This window comes from Aulostomus chinensis, chromosome 6 (assembly GCF_037954235.1).
Source record: "Aulostomus chinensis isolate RoL2024-O1b breed Wild chromosome 6, RoL_Achi_v1.0, whole genome shotgun sequence".
NCBI lineage: Eukaryota > Metazoa > Chordata > Actinopteri > Syngnathiformes > Aulostomidae > Aulostomus > Aulostomus chinensis.
In genome coordinates this window covers 19,670,631-19,686,268 of record NC_141325.1, presented here as the reverse complement: position 1 = coordinate 19,686,268, position 15,638 = coordinate 19,670,631, and the positions used below count along the sequence as shown (strand labels likewise).

General features: G+C 47.2%; 1 protein-coding gene across 1 annotated transcript in view; it reads right to left on the bottom strand.

Moving 5' to 3' along the window:
• The window catches only part of cacna1ba (calcium channel, voltage-dependent, N type, alpha 1B subunit, a), a 268,054-nt gene that overhangs the window by 37,199 nt on the left and 215,217 nt on the right, over positions 1-15,638 (bottom strand). The window contains exons 35-38 of the mRNA XM_086205228.1: positions 14,406-14,556; positions 12,861-12,988; positions 11,645-11,741; positions 10,265-10,370 (exon numbers count right to left, since the gene is read on the bottom strand). Of these exons, the coding sequence (XP_086061354.1) occupies positions 10,265-10,370; positions 11,645-11,741; positions 12,861-12,988; positions 14,406-14,556 (482 nt within the window). The remainder of the gene's footprint in view (positions 1-10,264; positions 10,371-11,644; positions 11,742-12,860; positions 12,989-14,405; positions 14,557-15,638) is intronic.

The following is a 15,638-nucleotide window of genomic DNA, read 5'->3' as shown; positions in this document are numbered from 1 at the left end:
GAAGAGCATTAATGCCGCTTCAAGTATCCATCCTCTCAATAACTTAAATACGGACCGCTCTGGTGCTCATACAAGAGAAAGCACAGCCCAACACTTGCTATTGGCATGCCCTCCTCTAGTTCTGCATGCTGAAACTGTAAAAAGGACCAAACACATCGAGAACAACATAAGATATGAGAATGGAGGAGATGTACTCAATTGGTCCTCGGGCAAGTCGGCCTTCATTTGGTTTTGTGTTTCCCACAGAGCTTCCTGATTACCAGACATTTGTGAAGAACACTGCTGACACAAGACTTACCACCAGCCACCCAGAATCGTGCAGTGCGTACACCTCCCTCAGTGAATAGGCGGCCTTGGTGCTGGACTCGGTTGTGATAGTGACTTATCTCTAAGGTGGAGATCTGGTGGTGGCCAGATGAGATTCCTCACTGTTCAATTATGCATGCGCCAGAGATCACTGACTCTTATTAATCCATTTTCATCTAGAACGGGGTTCAACATAGCCAAAGAACTTCTTGGGAATATTTCTATCCTCCATGAAAGTGTCGTGTTCCTCAGAGAAAACTGACCTTTGAACAGAGAGGATAAGTACATTCTTTGCTTGAACGAGTTCATCTTGAGGATGCGGTTGCTCACACCGGTGCCAACCAGCACATTTGTTTGAATGATCGGCAGGAGGAAACTTGAATGAGCAGACCACAAGGATAAGTGAAAGTGATTCCATGCAGCAAACTGTCCCAGGTGGAGAAATGGTCAAAGCGTTCTGAACCAAGTTGTCTATTTCTCACACTGGTGGCAGATGTGGTAACTTGCAGCTGAGGGCGAATCATCTCAGTGTCTATCTCTGGACTTACCAGCTGGAAAGGAGCTTATGTTGCAGGGTGACACGGGGATGATTTGTAGAGGAAATCTGGCCCTGTAAGCCAGCTTTTCTGAAGTTGAGGAGCAGGAACAAATATTAAAGTGTTGTCACTGTGTTGAACTCAGATAGCACGTAGAACCATTGCTCAGGCTTCATCAATTGTCTGATTCTCAGGATCCTGTTGTGTACATATACATAAAAGTGCTTGCTCTCATTTTATATGTTACCCAATACAACTCTGCTGTCACAGTATAAGTGCACCTCATCTGGCTTGACATCAATCTCATGTAAAATGAAATCTGACGTGTCTACAGCCTATAAAGCTGCACACAATTCAAGTCTGGGAATTGTGGGTTCATTCTGAGGTGTCAGCTTTGCCTTTCCTAGAATGAGGCTAACATCACATTTTCCATCCTCATAGATCGTTGTGAGATACGCGACTGCACTGATGGCTTTGGTCGAGGCATTAGAAACGAGACACAGTTCAGTGCGTTTTGCCATTGAGAGAGATTTTGAACTGTATACTGTTGTTTGACTCTGCTAGTGAAGCCTGGGTTCTCTGCATTGGATGGATTTCGTCCTCTCAAGCAGGAAATGATTTAAGCCCATCGTCCACGTAGAAGTCACGTTCTTTGAACTTGCTGGTGTCAGATCCGTGTTCGGGTTCACCTTTTCTTGCTGCCCATTTGGATGGCCACCACAGGGTGGGACTATTTCCAGATACGTGGACCTTCATTCTGTATACCATGATTTTCTTGTCCAAGTCATTGCCACGGAACCATAAGAACCTCAGATAGTCCCTGTGGTCCTCCCTCACTGTGAAACACTAAAACATTTGCTGGATATCTGCCTTTATTGCGACTGGATTCTTTCTGAATCAGATCAAGACATCCAGGATGGCAAATCACGACCTGTTAAGAGGACACTGTTGAATGAAATACACTAATACTGTGCAACAGAGTCATAAACAACTCTAATTTGGTCAGCCTTCCTTGGATGGTACACTCAAGGATGGTAGATACCAGCATTCTTGACCATCAGCCAAAGGTGGTGCTAGCTCAGCCTGGTCATTGTCAAGTATCTTCTGAATGAAGGTGATGAACTGCTGTTTCAATTCTGGCTTCTTTTGCGAGGTGTATTGCAGGGAGAAAAGGCAATTGAGCACCTGCTCTCTGTTATCGGGGAGAGGAGGTCCCAGGTTTTTAAAAGGAAATGGAGCGACCCAGCCGTTGGCTGATTTCCCTTTCCATTGTGTCCAAGAAGATCTCACCCTCTATAAAGAGAACAAGTTTATTGTTGTTGTTTCCTGTTTGTTAAAACACTGTCTCAGAGTTGATCTGCATCTGTTCTGACTGTTGAGTCCAATTTGGAAGTATGACGGATCCCATGTTTGTCATCTCTGACACTGAAGTTGATGATGAATTTCAGGTGAAGCCCATGGGCGTATTTATTGAAAGCCTTTTAGGGCAGGTTGGTGAGTGTTGGTGGCTCCGCAGGTTGGCTCACCTGAGCTTGGCTATCCAGAGACATATGTGTTGACAGTTGAAGCAGCTCTGGCATGGAGTGAAGTGCAAACGGGGCTTTTGTAGTGGCAGCAGTTGATTGTAGAATGGAAGCCAGGTGTGGAAAGTGGTGAGGGAGAACATGTGTGCTGAGCTGAGCAATGGAGTAGTAGTCAGTGAGGAGGAGCAAGCTGTAACAGGAACCCCCCCCCCCCCCGAGGGGTGCCTTCTGACAACCATTTGGGGGTGTCGGGGTTAGCCTGGTAGAAGTCCTGCAAGAGAGAGGGATCCATGATGAGCTTCCTTGAGATCCAACTGCATTCCTCTGAACCATAAACCTCCCAGTCTGCCAGGTACTGAAACCCATGATCCCAGCACCGCATCCTCAGCAGCCACCTAACTGTCCACTGGGGATGAATGTCGACCATCTGGGGAGGCAGAGGGGCTGGGGCGGGAGGCATGAGAGGGCTTGAGGAGACAGGCTTGACCTTGGTTACATGAAACACGGGATGCATATGCTGCATGGAGGCAGGAAGCCTGAGACGTACCGCCACTGGACTCAGGAAGTGGTCAATCTCGAAGGGACCAATATATCACGGACCCAGCTTCTTGGAGGATACCTGGAGCAGCAGATCGGCAGAGGAGAGGTAGACCTATTGCCCAACCTGGTACACCGGTGCTGGAGTGTGGTGATGGTTGGCCCCACGGCAGGAGTGCTCACTGGAGCATAACAAGATGGCATGGACCTCTTCCAGACCCGCCGACATCACTGGAAGATAGCCTGGACAGAGGGGACAGAGGCCTTGGACTCCTGGAGAAAGAAGAGTGGGAGTTGATAACCCAGCGACGCCTCAAATGGAGACTTGCCTGTAGCAGAGCAGGTCAGGGTGATGATGGAATATTCCACCCAGGGTAGATCCTTGCTCCAGGAGGTGGGATGGAGAGCAGAGACGCAGTGGAGGGCAGACTCCAAACTCTGATTGGTCTGTTCAGCCTGGCCATTGGTCTGTGGGTGATATCCTGAGGAGAGGCTAATTGTGTTGCTGATCTCCTTACAGAAGGCTCACCAAACCTTAGATGTGAATTGGGGCCCCCGGACTGAAACGATGTCGCTGGGAAGCCCATGGAGCCGGAAGACATGCTGGGTGAGAAGTTTGGCCATCTCTGCCAAAGATGGAAACTTCGGTAGCACTACCAGGTGGACCGCCTTGGAAAATCTGTCCACCACAGTGAGAATGACAGTGTTTCCATGAGAAGGAGGAAACCCAGAGACAAAGTCCAAGGCAACGTGAGACCATGGGCGACTGGGCACCGAGAGAGGACGTATAGGACCAGCGACAGGCAGCGACAAACTCCCAGACGTCAGCCCTCATGGATGACCACCAAAACCTCTGGCTCAGGAAGGAGAGGGTTCGTTGGAACCCAGGATGGCAAGCAAGTTGGCTGGTATGGCCCCACAGAAGCACTTGGGTTCCACACCAACTGGGGAACGAAGAGTCGGTGCAGTGGACCATTGCCTGGTCCAGGTTCAGCATGTTAGGCCTATTTGACCTCCACTTCGATGTTCATGATCTTGCAGGGGTCAGGACGAATGCAGCTATCCTCCACAATGACTCCTAGGAACACCACAGAGGACGAATGAAAAACGCACTTCTCAGCCTTAATGAAAAGGCGATTCTCCAAGAGGCATTGGATGACCATACGGACATGCTGTATATGCTCCTCAAGGTCCCAGGAGAACATCAGGATGGCGCCAAGGTAGAGGACCACGAATACCCCTAGCATGTCCCTGAGCAAATCATTCATGAGAGACTGGAAGACTAAGGTGAGACCGAAGGGCATGACCAAGTATTCATAGTTTCCACGGGGGTCTTGAAAGCAGTCAATAAAGTTCTCACCAGCTCCAGAGTTGATCAGTGCCAGAGTGGTGAGGATCTGCCCCTGCCAGGTGAGGGTGACGATGAACCTAGCCCAGCTGGAGTGGGACTAGGGGTTGAATAGGTGACTCACTCGGTACCTCCAGGCAGGTGAGACCTATCTTTTGGCTGCCGAGCTGGGGAGGCTCTGGAATGCAGGATTGGGGAAGAGTCAACTAAGTGTGCTGAGCTAGCACAGTACATGCAGTGCCCCTGTAACAGTCGATGCTCAAGCTCTGCAGGGGTTAAGTGAGCCCGGCCCAACTGCATAGGCTCCTCTTCACCAGGGGATGATGAGGGAGAAGGAAAGGCTTGAACAAGCTGGAGGTGGGGCAGGTGGCCTGGTTGCAGCGTGGCCTTGGTGAAACCCTCTCTCGCTTATGCTCCCGGTGAACAAGATGTGGCTTCCGAGCTGTAGGTAAGTCTGACTCAAGTGCTGCATTGGACACAGGTGCGGGCTGGACAGGAAGGGACACCGGAGTACCTGAAGGCAGAGAGATTTGTGCGCTGAGAGCAGCGACATGGTCAGTGAGATTCTGGACTAAGAGGGCGATTTGACTGTTGGCCCAACTGCATAGGCAGCACTTGAGTCAGACTTACCTCCTGTTGAGTGGCCTGGGACTGCTGAAGACTCGAAACCTCTCAGAGCTCCTCTGTCATAATTGAAATGACAGTAGTGGTCTCAGATAGCAGACCAGGGCCTGAAGTGGGTTGAGAGGCGGAGTCTTCTACTCTGACATGCTGGCTGGGTCCGATGGCCAGAGTCAAGTCAAGTCAAGTCAAGTCAACTTTATTATCAAATATGCTATACATGCTCGACATACAGCATACATGAAATTTCAGTCCTCTCGGACCCATGGTGGAGCAAGGTAATGAATAAATAAAACTACAATAACTAAACTAAATAAAAGACAACGTTAAATACTAAGAAATGACTACCTTAAATACTAAGAATTAACAATATAAACAGTATAAACAGTCCTGAGGTAGTATAAACAGTATAGACAGTATAAAGTATAAATAGTCCTGAGGTAATGATGCAATAGTGCAAATGAGCATGGGTAAAGTGAATTGTGCAGTCCTGAGATTGGTGTGTGCGTGGGCAGAGTCTGTGGCCCAGAGTCAGTGGTGGGGGCCAGGGGGAGGGAGTGGGGGCAGAACAGGAAGGGAGTTGAGCATCCTGACTGCCTGGTGGAAAAAACTGTCTTTGAGCCTGCTGGTTTAGGCCCGCAGACTCTGCAGTCTCCTCCCCGACAGCAGCAGGCTGAAGAGACTGTGAGATGGGTGGGTGGGGTCACCTGCAATCCTGGTGGCTTTGTGGGTGAGGCAGGTGTAGTAAATGTCCAACATGGAGGGAAGAGAGACACCAATGATCTTCTCAGCTGCTTTCACAGTGCGCCGCAGGGTCTTGCAGCAGGAAATGGTGCAGGCGCCGTACCACACAATGATTCAGCTGGTCAGGATGCTCTCGATGATGCCTCTTTAAAAAGAGTACATGGGCTCTTGCTCTTCTCAGTTTCCGCAGAAAGTAGAGATGCTGTGTGCTTTTTTGGCCAGAGATGTGGTGTTGATGTTCCAGGACAGGTCTTGGGAGGTGTGAACACTCAGGAACTTTGTGCTGCTCACCCACTCCACTGCAGCACCGTTGATGGTTCGTGGAGAATGCTGGGCGTGCTCTCTCCTTAAGTCCACAACAATCTCCTTCTTCTTCTCCACATTCAGGTGGAGATTGTTGTCCTTACACCACGTGGCAAAGGGGGCTCACCTCACTCCTGTAGATTGTCTCATCGTTGTTGTTGATGAGACCCACCACAGTCGTGTCGTCCGCGAACTTGATAAAGAGGTTGGAGCTGGATGTAGGTGTGCAGTCATGGGTCAGCAGAGTGAAGAGGAGGGGGCCTCAGCACACATCCTTGGGGGGCCCCTGTGTTCAGCGTGATGATGCTGGAGGTGTTGCTGCCGACCCGAACTGCCTGTGGTCTACCCGTCAGGAAGTCCAGCAGCCAGTTGCACAGGGATGTGTTGAGTCCCAGCTGGACTAGTTTGAGGATGACCTGCTGGGGGATGATTGTGTTGAATGCTGAGCTGAAGTCGATGAACAGCATTCTGACGTGTGAGTCTTTGGTCTCCAGGTGAGTGAGGGCTGAGTGGAGGGCAGTGGAGATAGCGGTCAAGCGACTGGACCGATATGCAAATTGGTAGGGGTCCAGTAGGGGTGGTGGGTAGATTTGATGTGGTGCATGACTAGCCGCTCGAAGCACTTCATAATGATGGGAGTGAGTGCGACCGGGCGGTAGTCATTGTAGCAGGAGGGAGACGGCTTCTTTGGGACCGGGATGATAGTGGTGGCTTTGAGGCATGTTGGAACAACGTCTTGGCTCAGCGAGGTGTTGGAAGATGTCCGTGAAGACATCTGTGAGCTCCTCAGCACAGTCTCTCAGGACACGACCAGGAATATCATCGGGACCCGGGGCGTTCCTAGCGTTGGTCCTTCTGAGTGATCACCTCACGCTGTCCGGAAATAGCAACAGCACCTGGTCGTTTGGAGGCAGAGGGATCTTCTGTGCTGGAGTGTTGTTGTCTGCCTCAAAGCAAGCAAAGAAGTCATTCAGCTGATTCAGCAGAGAGAGAGAGTTGTCACTGGTCTGCGGAGAGGGCTTGTAGTCCGTAATGGTCTGGATCCCACGCTTAAGGTTCCTGGTGTCTCTGCTGTCCTTGAAGCGGTCAGCAATCCTCCTGGAGTACTGTCTCTTGGCCTTTCTGTTGCCCCATGATAGGTTGGCCCTGGCTGTCCTTAGGCCCACCTCGTCCCCAGCTCTGAAGGCAGCGTTTCGAGCCTTCAGGAGCCCGTGGACTTCCCCTGTCAGCCATGGTTTCTGATTGGCCCGAATGGAAATGGTTCTGGAGACCATGACGTCATCCAAGCACTTCCTCATGTAGACAGTGACGGTCTCCGTGTACTCCTGGAGGTCTATGGTGTTGTTGTAGGTGGCTGCCTGTCTGAACATGCTCCAGTCAGTGGTGGAAAAACAGTCCTGGAGCGCCTCTGATGACCCCTCTGGCCACACATGGATCTTCTTCTTGGCTGGTTTTGTGACCTTAACCAGCGGTCTGTATGCAGGCGTCAGCATAACTGTAGTGTGGTCTGAGGCCCAAAGGTGCGGGAGGGGGAGGGCTTTATAGGCTCCTTTATGTGTGGTGTAAACATTGTCCAGGATATTGGTACCTCTTGTGGGAAAGTTGACATGTCCATGGAGTTGTGGAAACACGCTCTTGGGGTTAGCATGGTTAAAGTCCCCAGCCAGGATGAGGAAGGCATCAGGGTGGGCTGTTTGCTGTTCACTGATGTGCTGGTGGAGTTCGTTCAGTGCCTCCCTCCTGTTGGTGGAGCTGGGGGGGGGGGGGATGTATATAGCTACCAGCAAAATAGCAGTACATGGCCGGCACTGAATAATCATCAGCTCCCCCAGTGTTGAGCAGTGTTTACAGACCACAGCAGCGTCGCGGCACCAGGCATCAGTGTTGTAAACACAGAGTCCCCCCTTGACGAGCGCTCTGTCTGCCCAGAAGCATGTTAGCCGGGCTAGCTGAATAGCATGGTCCGGGACACTATCATTGAGCCATGTTTCCACAAAGACAAAGACACAGCACTCACTCACAGTCTTGGAAGATGTCTGGAGTAAACGGATATAGTACAGTTTATTGTCCAGCAAACGTGCATTGGCCAGGGTGATGCAAGGGATAGCTGGCCGGTGTGGGCTGGCGGCTAATCTAGTCCGCGCTTGCCCCTCTTCTACTTCCTCATGTTTTGCATGTGGTGCCTCCACTGTGGGCTGGATGCAGGAGTGGGGATCGGGGGTTGAGCAGGCTTCCGGAGCAAACCACAGTCACGTAGCTTTTCCGCGTCGGCTGGATTTATGTCCGTGAATAGAGTTCTGCGGATGTTGAGCAGAAACTCTCGGAAATAAATATGCCTTGAGATGTGAAGGTGCGACGAGGACGAACAGACACACAGAGTTTCAGAGCTTACTGTTATGGCTGGTGAGTGTTACTCAAGTGCACAGCAATGAGGACACATAAGTTCAGGTGAAGCCCATAGGCGCATTTATTGAAAGTCTTTTAGGAAAGGAGATGGGGTTAGTGAGTGTCGTGGCCCTGCAGGTTGAGCCAACCTGCAATTCAGCTGAGCGTGGATATCCAGGGATATACGTGACAGGTGAAAATTTGGTGTGGAGTGTAGTGCAGACTGGGCTTTTGTAGTGGCAGCAGTTGATTGTAGAATGGAAGCCAGGTGTGGAAATTGGTGAGGGAGAACAGGTCTGCTGAGCTGAGCCATAGAGAAGTCAGTGAGGGGGGAGGAGTGTATGTGAAGGTGAGGAGTAGCAAGGTGTAACATTTCCCTTTTAGATGGATATGGTTTTTGCAGGGTGTGAAGATTGAAGGCCTGCTATTCTCTAACACACTGGTTTTGAAGCATTGCATCCTTGTCATATGAGAGCCCAAACATGCATTGCCCACTAGAACCCACCCTAGGTCCAACTTGAGGGCAAAAAGGGGCATTGTGAGGCCCATTTACTCATTTCCACACCTTGAGATCTCTCAAGATCTCTCGACCTAGCAACAGGAGGATTTGAGCTTTCTCATCAAATTCTGGGATCTGTGGAGCAATAGACGTAATGTGTGGATGATGACGAGCGGCCTCAGGTGTTGGTATCTTGGATCTGTTATCCAGTATCTCATTACACTCCATCAGTGTAGTGAGTGACTGACTCTCCACCAGGTACAGACTCTTGTCTCTGCTGCCAGCACATGCCTTCAGTGAGTAAGGAAGTGCATTACCATTGCTGTGAAAATGCTCAAAGAACTTTGTGTTAGGATTGCAGTTGCGCAGTTGCGTAGAGCGATGCTCCGTCTCTCCCCTTTTCTATTCTACTTAGATTTTTGTTTCTTTGTTCTTTAACTTTAGACAGAACTTCTTGTCTTTCCTCACAACAACTTTTCCTGTAGAAAAGTCTTCTTGATTTCCTATTTTTGGTAACTCATCATTGATCACGGCTCACGGTCGCTATACAATTGACCTCCCGTGAGCCTTGAATCTCCATCCTGACCAGTGCAGAGAAGCCACCGTGCACCTGAGGGAGGCCACTTTGTCGAGGCAGCCAGCAGCCTGAGACCAGACGGTAGAGAATCAACTCGCTTCCCTTTTCCATCAACCGAATCTCAGTGGGAGCCACGGTCAATTAAGCGGAGGCTTTGGACGTTGTCCTCCCACCAGTTTGTTGGAGAGATATAGTACATTGATGGGAGCAATCCAGCTGAGAACGTAAGCCGGTTACGTTGGTTTTCCCACTGTCGTAATAATACAAATAATCACAAAGATCAGTGCTGCAATCTATTCAGGCCTCGACTCTTCTCTCACTGCCAAACTCCGACTGACTCCTGAGAGCTTGGTCTTCAGTAGTCTCTGTTTGTTTGTACAGTAGGTCACTATAGTTCACCCTGCACACCTTTTTACCTGCTTCCTTTGCCGTCCACTTTGAAGCTCAGATAAGCAGAGGCTATTTCATGTCTAATACTCCATATGTGCCTTAACTGCTTTGCTGGAATTATTACTCTGTCTTAAATCTTTTCTTAATTGTACTGAATCCTCTTAAAATTCCAATGCGTTTCAACTCGTTTATATATTTGTATGCAAGCCACTGATCCGCAAAGAACTCATTGATAAACTATAATCTGAGACTGATCGTTTCTCAATGGACGAAAATAAATTACAATGGGTGGTGCCCTGAGTAACAACTGTGTTAAATATTCTAAAGATATGCCATCATCATCATCTTATCAAGCCACTACACAGTGTCTAACTCTGCACATGCATCACTGAATTTCTAACATCAAACCGTGGAAATAATATGCAAAACCTTTTCTTTCTTTTTTTTTTACGGGAAGCAACTTTTAAAGATTTAGAACAGAGTTAATTCACTGACCTGAGGCCAGTTTGATTTCTAGGGCAGTGCGGATCAAAGCCATCAGGGTGGAGGTGAAGTGGACAGTGTTGTCATCAGCAATGGGCATGTTCATTTTGACCAGCCGCTACAACGAACAGATAAAGGGTAAAAGAGTTGTTAAAAGGCAGATTGACAGCTGAAATCCTGATCAAAATACACACCAAGAGAAATCAGTCTGTGTGCTGTGCATTGGTTTACTCTTGTGCATCTAGAACCTTACGCACGAGGTGAGTTACTAAATTTGGTTAATAATGTGAATGTATAATCATGTTTTTAAAATGTCACTAAAACTCAGTTCAGCACACAAAAAGCCTTCTCGACAAGTACGTACAGAAGAGACAAACTAAACATTGACATTCACAGCTACTGGCAACAATATGCAAGTCAAAGTGCACTGGTGTAAGACTGACATTGGCGGAGAAAAGGTGAGAGAAGATGTGGAATACATAACCATGAAGGTGCCTCGACAATCCCAGGAGCTCGACTCTGTGGCTGCCATCCTCGCAATCATCGGTTGCCAAACATGAATGCTAACCCTTACAAATGAAAGGTGTCCATTCCACAAAGCTTGGGCAGCCTTAGTAGAAACACTTGGTTCATATGGAGCTGGCTAATGGAACCATTACATGCTTTCTTATGATGTTGCAGGACTGTTAGTGCTATAAGCTGAGAGTTGCTAAGAGTTGAGCTCCCCTGAATACAAAAAGCATTCACCTACATGTGTAATCTATGGCAGTGCAGAGCATAAGACAGACAATCTCAGACAGGGATGAAGAGCTGAGAGACATACACATGCACACAAATGCACGCACACTCACTCTCTCTCTGTCTCGCTCTCTCACACACACACACACACACACACAAATATTTCTACAAATGGGGAAAAAGATTGAGATGAGAAAGAATGAGAGGGAATGTACAGCATAGGCAGAAGCACAGAGTGAACACATCACATCATAGGTAGTTCTCCCATAGATACACACACACGCACACACACACGCACACACACAAATACACACACACACATACACACAGCACCCAACATACCATTCAAAAATAAAATGTGACATACAGGAGCCTTGATAAACATACGATATATCTGGATGAATCAAGAAGTCTTCTTAGTGACGGAGCTCTACAGTATGTTGGTATGATGGGTAGTAGCCCACACAAGCAGCTATGCTCAAAGAAATAGCAAAGACAAGAAGTATGGGCTAGGCTCTAACACCAAAAATAATGAGCACACTCGCAAAACAAAGTGAGGAGACAAGGAAACAAGGAAAGAACACAGACATTGGCTTAAGTTCACGCCAAGATTGTCGAGCACAGGGAAGACGGCTGAGAAAGAGTTGGGTCTACCTTGTAGGCGACTCTTGGCGGACATTTCTTTCCCAAACCTAAGGGTGGGGACATGTGGAGCAGCATCTGATACATATCGAGGTACTTGATACGGCCACTTCACAGGGTAGGGAGTAAAAAGGAAAACAAAATGCAAATAGAGAAGGATGGGGTGTTAGAGAAGGAGGAGAGGAAAAAGGAGAAGAAATCAACAAAACAAGAAGAATGGAAAAGAAAAGTACAAAAGGCAGAAATCTGTTGTTAATAGATTTCCCAGAATGAATTTAAGGTGGATGCCATCCTCGGCCACCATGTCTGGCCCTGGATATGCATCTCTGTGGAGCTCAGGGTCACTGAGAGGAAACATGATATAGTAAGTGAGTGGAGACAAGAGAAGAAGGATGAATGGACCCAACATACAGGATGCTGATGAGAAGTAAGAGAAATGACAGCACTGTAATGAGGATGACTGCCTGGGCATGCTCACAGACATTCCACTTCAACCAGGGTACACAGAGACAAAGGTTTCAATGCAAGCCTGAGATCAGTTGTGCCTTGCTTTCCTTTGACGTGTGTATGGGAGTCATACCCTCATAGGGCTCTGGATCAGATTCTGATCTGAATATCTGATCTGAGTCATAAAATACAAATCTAGTAGAGATATGATGTGTAGCATATGATCTGAACAGTACAATCATGTTAAAGCAGGCAGGCTGGATGATGTGGCATGTTGGGATGGTGCCACAGCTTTGAAAGCTTTGTTTCCACTCTGGCATCATCAACCAAAGCCAGTCTGTCTGGATGGGCAGGTGCTAGAATAAAGGCAATTTCATTGGTGCACAGCCATTCAATTAAAGACCTCTGGGCATAGATGTACACAAAGCACCCTAGTGATGGAAATGTCTGGTGGTTGCAAACCTTGTATGCTACCCTATTAGGGCAGTTCTTCCCTAAGCCAAGGGGGGGTGAGATAACACGCAACAAATTGTACATATCCTTATAGGAAATCCGTCCGCTGCGAGAAAGAACAAGCACACAAATAAATGTTCAGGAGAGCTTCAATTCAAACAGTGATCATCTGTGGGCTTATTAAAAAAACAAAAAGGTAAGTGAAAAAGACAAGAGGCTTTCTTCTGTCTGCATAGAGGACGGAGGCTCGAGAATAAGAGGATGGAAGTTTGGGTGCCTATTCCTCCACTTTACTGTTTATGTTTTTCTCTGTTTGGCTTGAACATACCATGCAGCTGGGTCATATTCAGCCCAGACCCGGATAAACTCATCCAGGTGATGAGGCCCCAGAATGGATGAGTCCCTGGTAAGGTACTCAAAGTTGTCCATGATGACAGCCACAAACAGGTTCAACATCTGGAAGACAGAAATTTGGCTGAGTTTACATCTGCTTCACAAATCCATCCATCCATTTTCTTCCGCTTGTTCCTATTAAGGGTCACGGGGGGGCTGGAGCCTATCCCAGCGGCTACGGGCAAGAGGCGGGGTACACCCTGGACAGGTCACCAGTCCATCATAGGGCCAACATACAAAGAGATGAACAACCATTCACACTCACATTCATACCTACGGTCAATTTAGAGTATCCAATTAGCCTAGTCCCCAATTGCCTGTCTTTGGACAGTGGAAAGAAGCCAAAGTACCCAGAGAGAACCCAAGCAGGCACGGGGAGAACATGCAAACTCCACACAGAAGGATCCTGTGCCCCAGCCGGGACTTGAACCTGGAACCTTCTTGCTGTGAGGCCACAGTGCTAACCACTGCACCACCGTGCAGCCGCTTCATACATCGCTCCTTATTATTTCTTGTCATCATCCCAATCAACCATCCTGAATCTCAACAGAAAAATCACAATTATGAGAAGGGAACAGATTCTGATGCCTGATATCATCACTAAGAAACATGAATCAGTATATTAATGTCTTCAACTATTACCAAGACTGTCCAAATACACTTGGACATACAATTGACAAGTTTCTAAAGTCAGGTCTCTCTCATCCAGCAGCCTGAAGTTCACATGCTTTGAACCCATTCTTGGTCACCTGACGGTTGCTCTCAAATGTGCTCATCATGGACTAGCACTTAAATTCATTCAAAATTCTGAATGAAATATTTAGAAGTATCTGAATCTGAATCTCACTCAGTAAAGCAGAGTTTTATGATATACATATTTTACTTTTACTATTATTATTATTATTGTTATTAAATTATTATTGTTATTAAATAGTACAATTTTAAGCTACTGACCATGGCCTTCACATCAGTTTCACCAAAACACACAATTTTGTGTGCACCACATCAGCCCCATATCGGGGGCAGAGTCATTAATGTGAACTTCATGGCCTAAACAGCAGAGAGCAAATCATCCTGGTGTCATGCTTGGAGAATGGCCACTGGAAGATAATGTTCTTTAGTGAAAAAGTTTCTCATTCTCCTGCTGATATTGAGCTCCACCAGAAACTTAATTCAAAGACTTCAAGGTCTAGTAAAGTGGTTGGCAATATGCGGCACATGAGCCAAAACTGGTCCCCCAGTTATTAAAATTGTTTTATTTCTTTGAATACCTGCAAAACACAAGAAATTTTAGCTGAACTGAATCCAACATAATGCTTTATGTGCTGGAGACAACGGATCCTTCAACACTTTCAGTGCCACCTATTGTTTATTGTGAATGAATTAAACATTAGTTAAGTCTGACACACAGAACTTTCTTGGCAAGAATGAAGAGCAGTGATATATTATGGCGGTTAGATTTGGGTGTGACTGTACTGACCAGGAAGGAGCAGAGGAAGATAAAGGAGACGAAATAGAAGTAGGCAAAGTCACTGCCACACTCCTTCCCATGAGATCCCGATCGTTCGTCACAGGCTCGATGACTCAAACATGATAGCATGATCTCATGCCAGGCTTCACCTGTCGCACTCCTGATACACACAAACACACACACAGACAGAGATTTTACTTATCTCTTGAACAATGTTGCATAGACATATTGGATAATTTCAAAGTAAAAGTATTATTTTAGTAAATCCGTTGTTTCTTTTGATACTTCCTGCACCTGGATATGGAGGACTACAACTGCCATACCACATCCATCCATTCTTTTCCACTTTAAGGGTTGCGGGGGGGGGGGGGGCTGGAGCCTATCCCAGGTGCCTTCAAGCGAGAGGCCGGGTACACCCTGGACAGGTCGCCAGTCCATTGCAGGGCCAACATATATAGACTGTTGTAACTTAACTGTTCAGTTTATAATGTAACTGGACTGTTAATAAGTATTGAAGACTGATTTAATTTAACTTGAAGATAATTTACATAGGAGCATTTAATATGCATCACTGCCTAATTTCTAACTTATTTGTTTAGCATTTATCGAGTTAGTCCTGCTAACTACATTTCCCATGATGCATAGCGAGTTGCACTTACTGTTAGTTGTAGGAAAACCGGATGTTGACAGTGTCGTTACCTGTGCCTTGCGAGACAGAATTCCTTCAGTAAAAAAAAGTTTGAACGTTTATCCAGTTGTCGATCTCCATTTATTTTGCACGACTAGTTAGATTGTCAGAACATTGTTTGGTGCCGAAACCCGGGAGTCTAGTCTGCAAGACGGAAGAAAATGGAAGATGAATTGAACCGATTGAAAAGGAAACGTGGAGTGGTGCGCGGCGTGATGACAAAACGTCTGCAAAGTATCAACACAGAACTAAAGGAGGAAGAACAAGATGTCGGATGTTTGCGTGAGTTATTGGCAAACTTATCTGCTAAGGAAACGACCCTTATGGATTTAGACAAAGGAATTGAAAAGAAAATTGCTTTTGAAGATTTGGAAGCAGAAAAAATGAGCACAGAGGAATATGAGGAAAAGGTGATCACAATGAGGATGCGAGCACAGCAAAGAATACAGGCTCGTGATAAAGTAAGTAGCCCGCCAAGAAGAGGGCTAGGAGACAGAACCCCAATTCAGAACTCTGTGAAATTACCCAAGCTAACTATTGATAAATTTAATGGA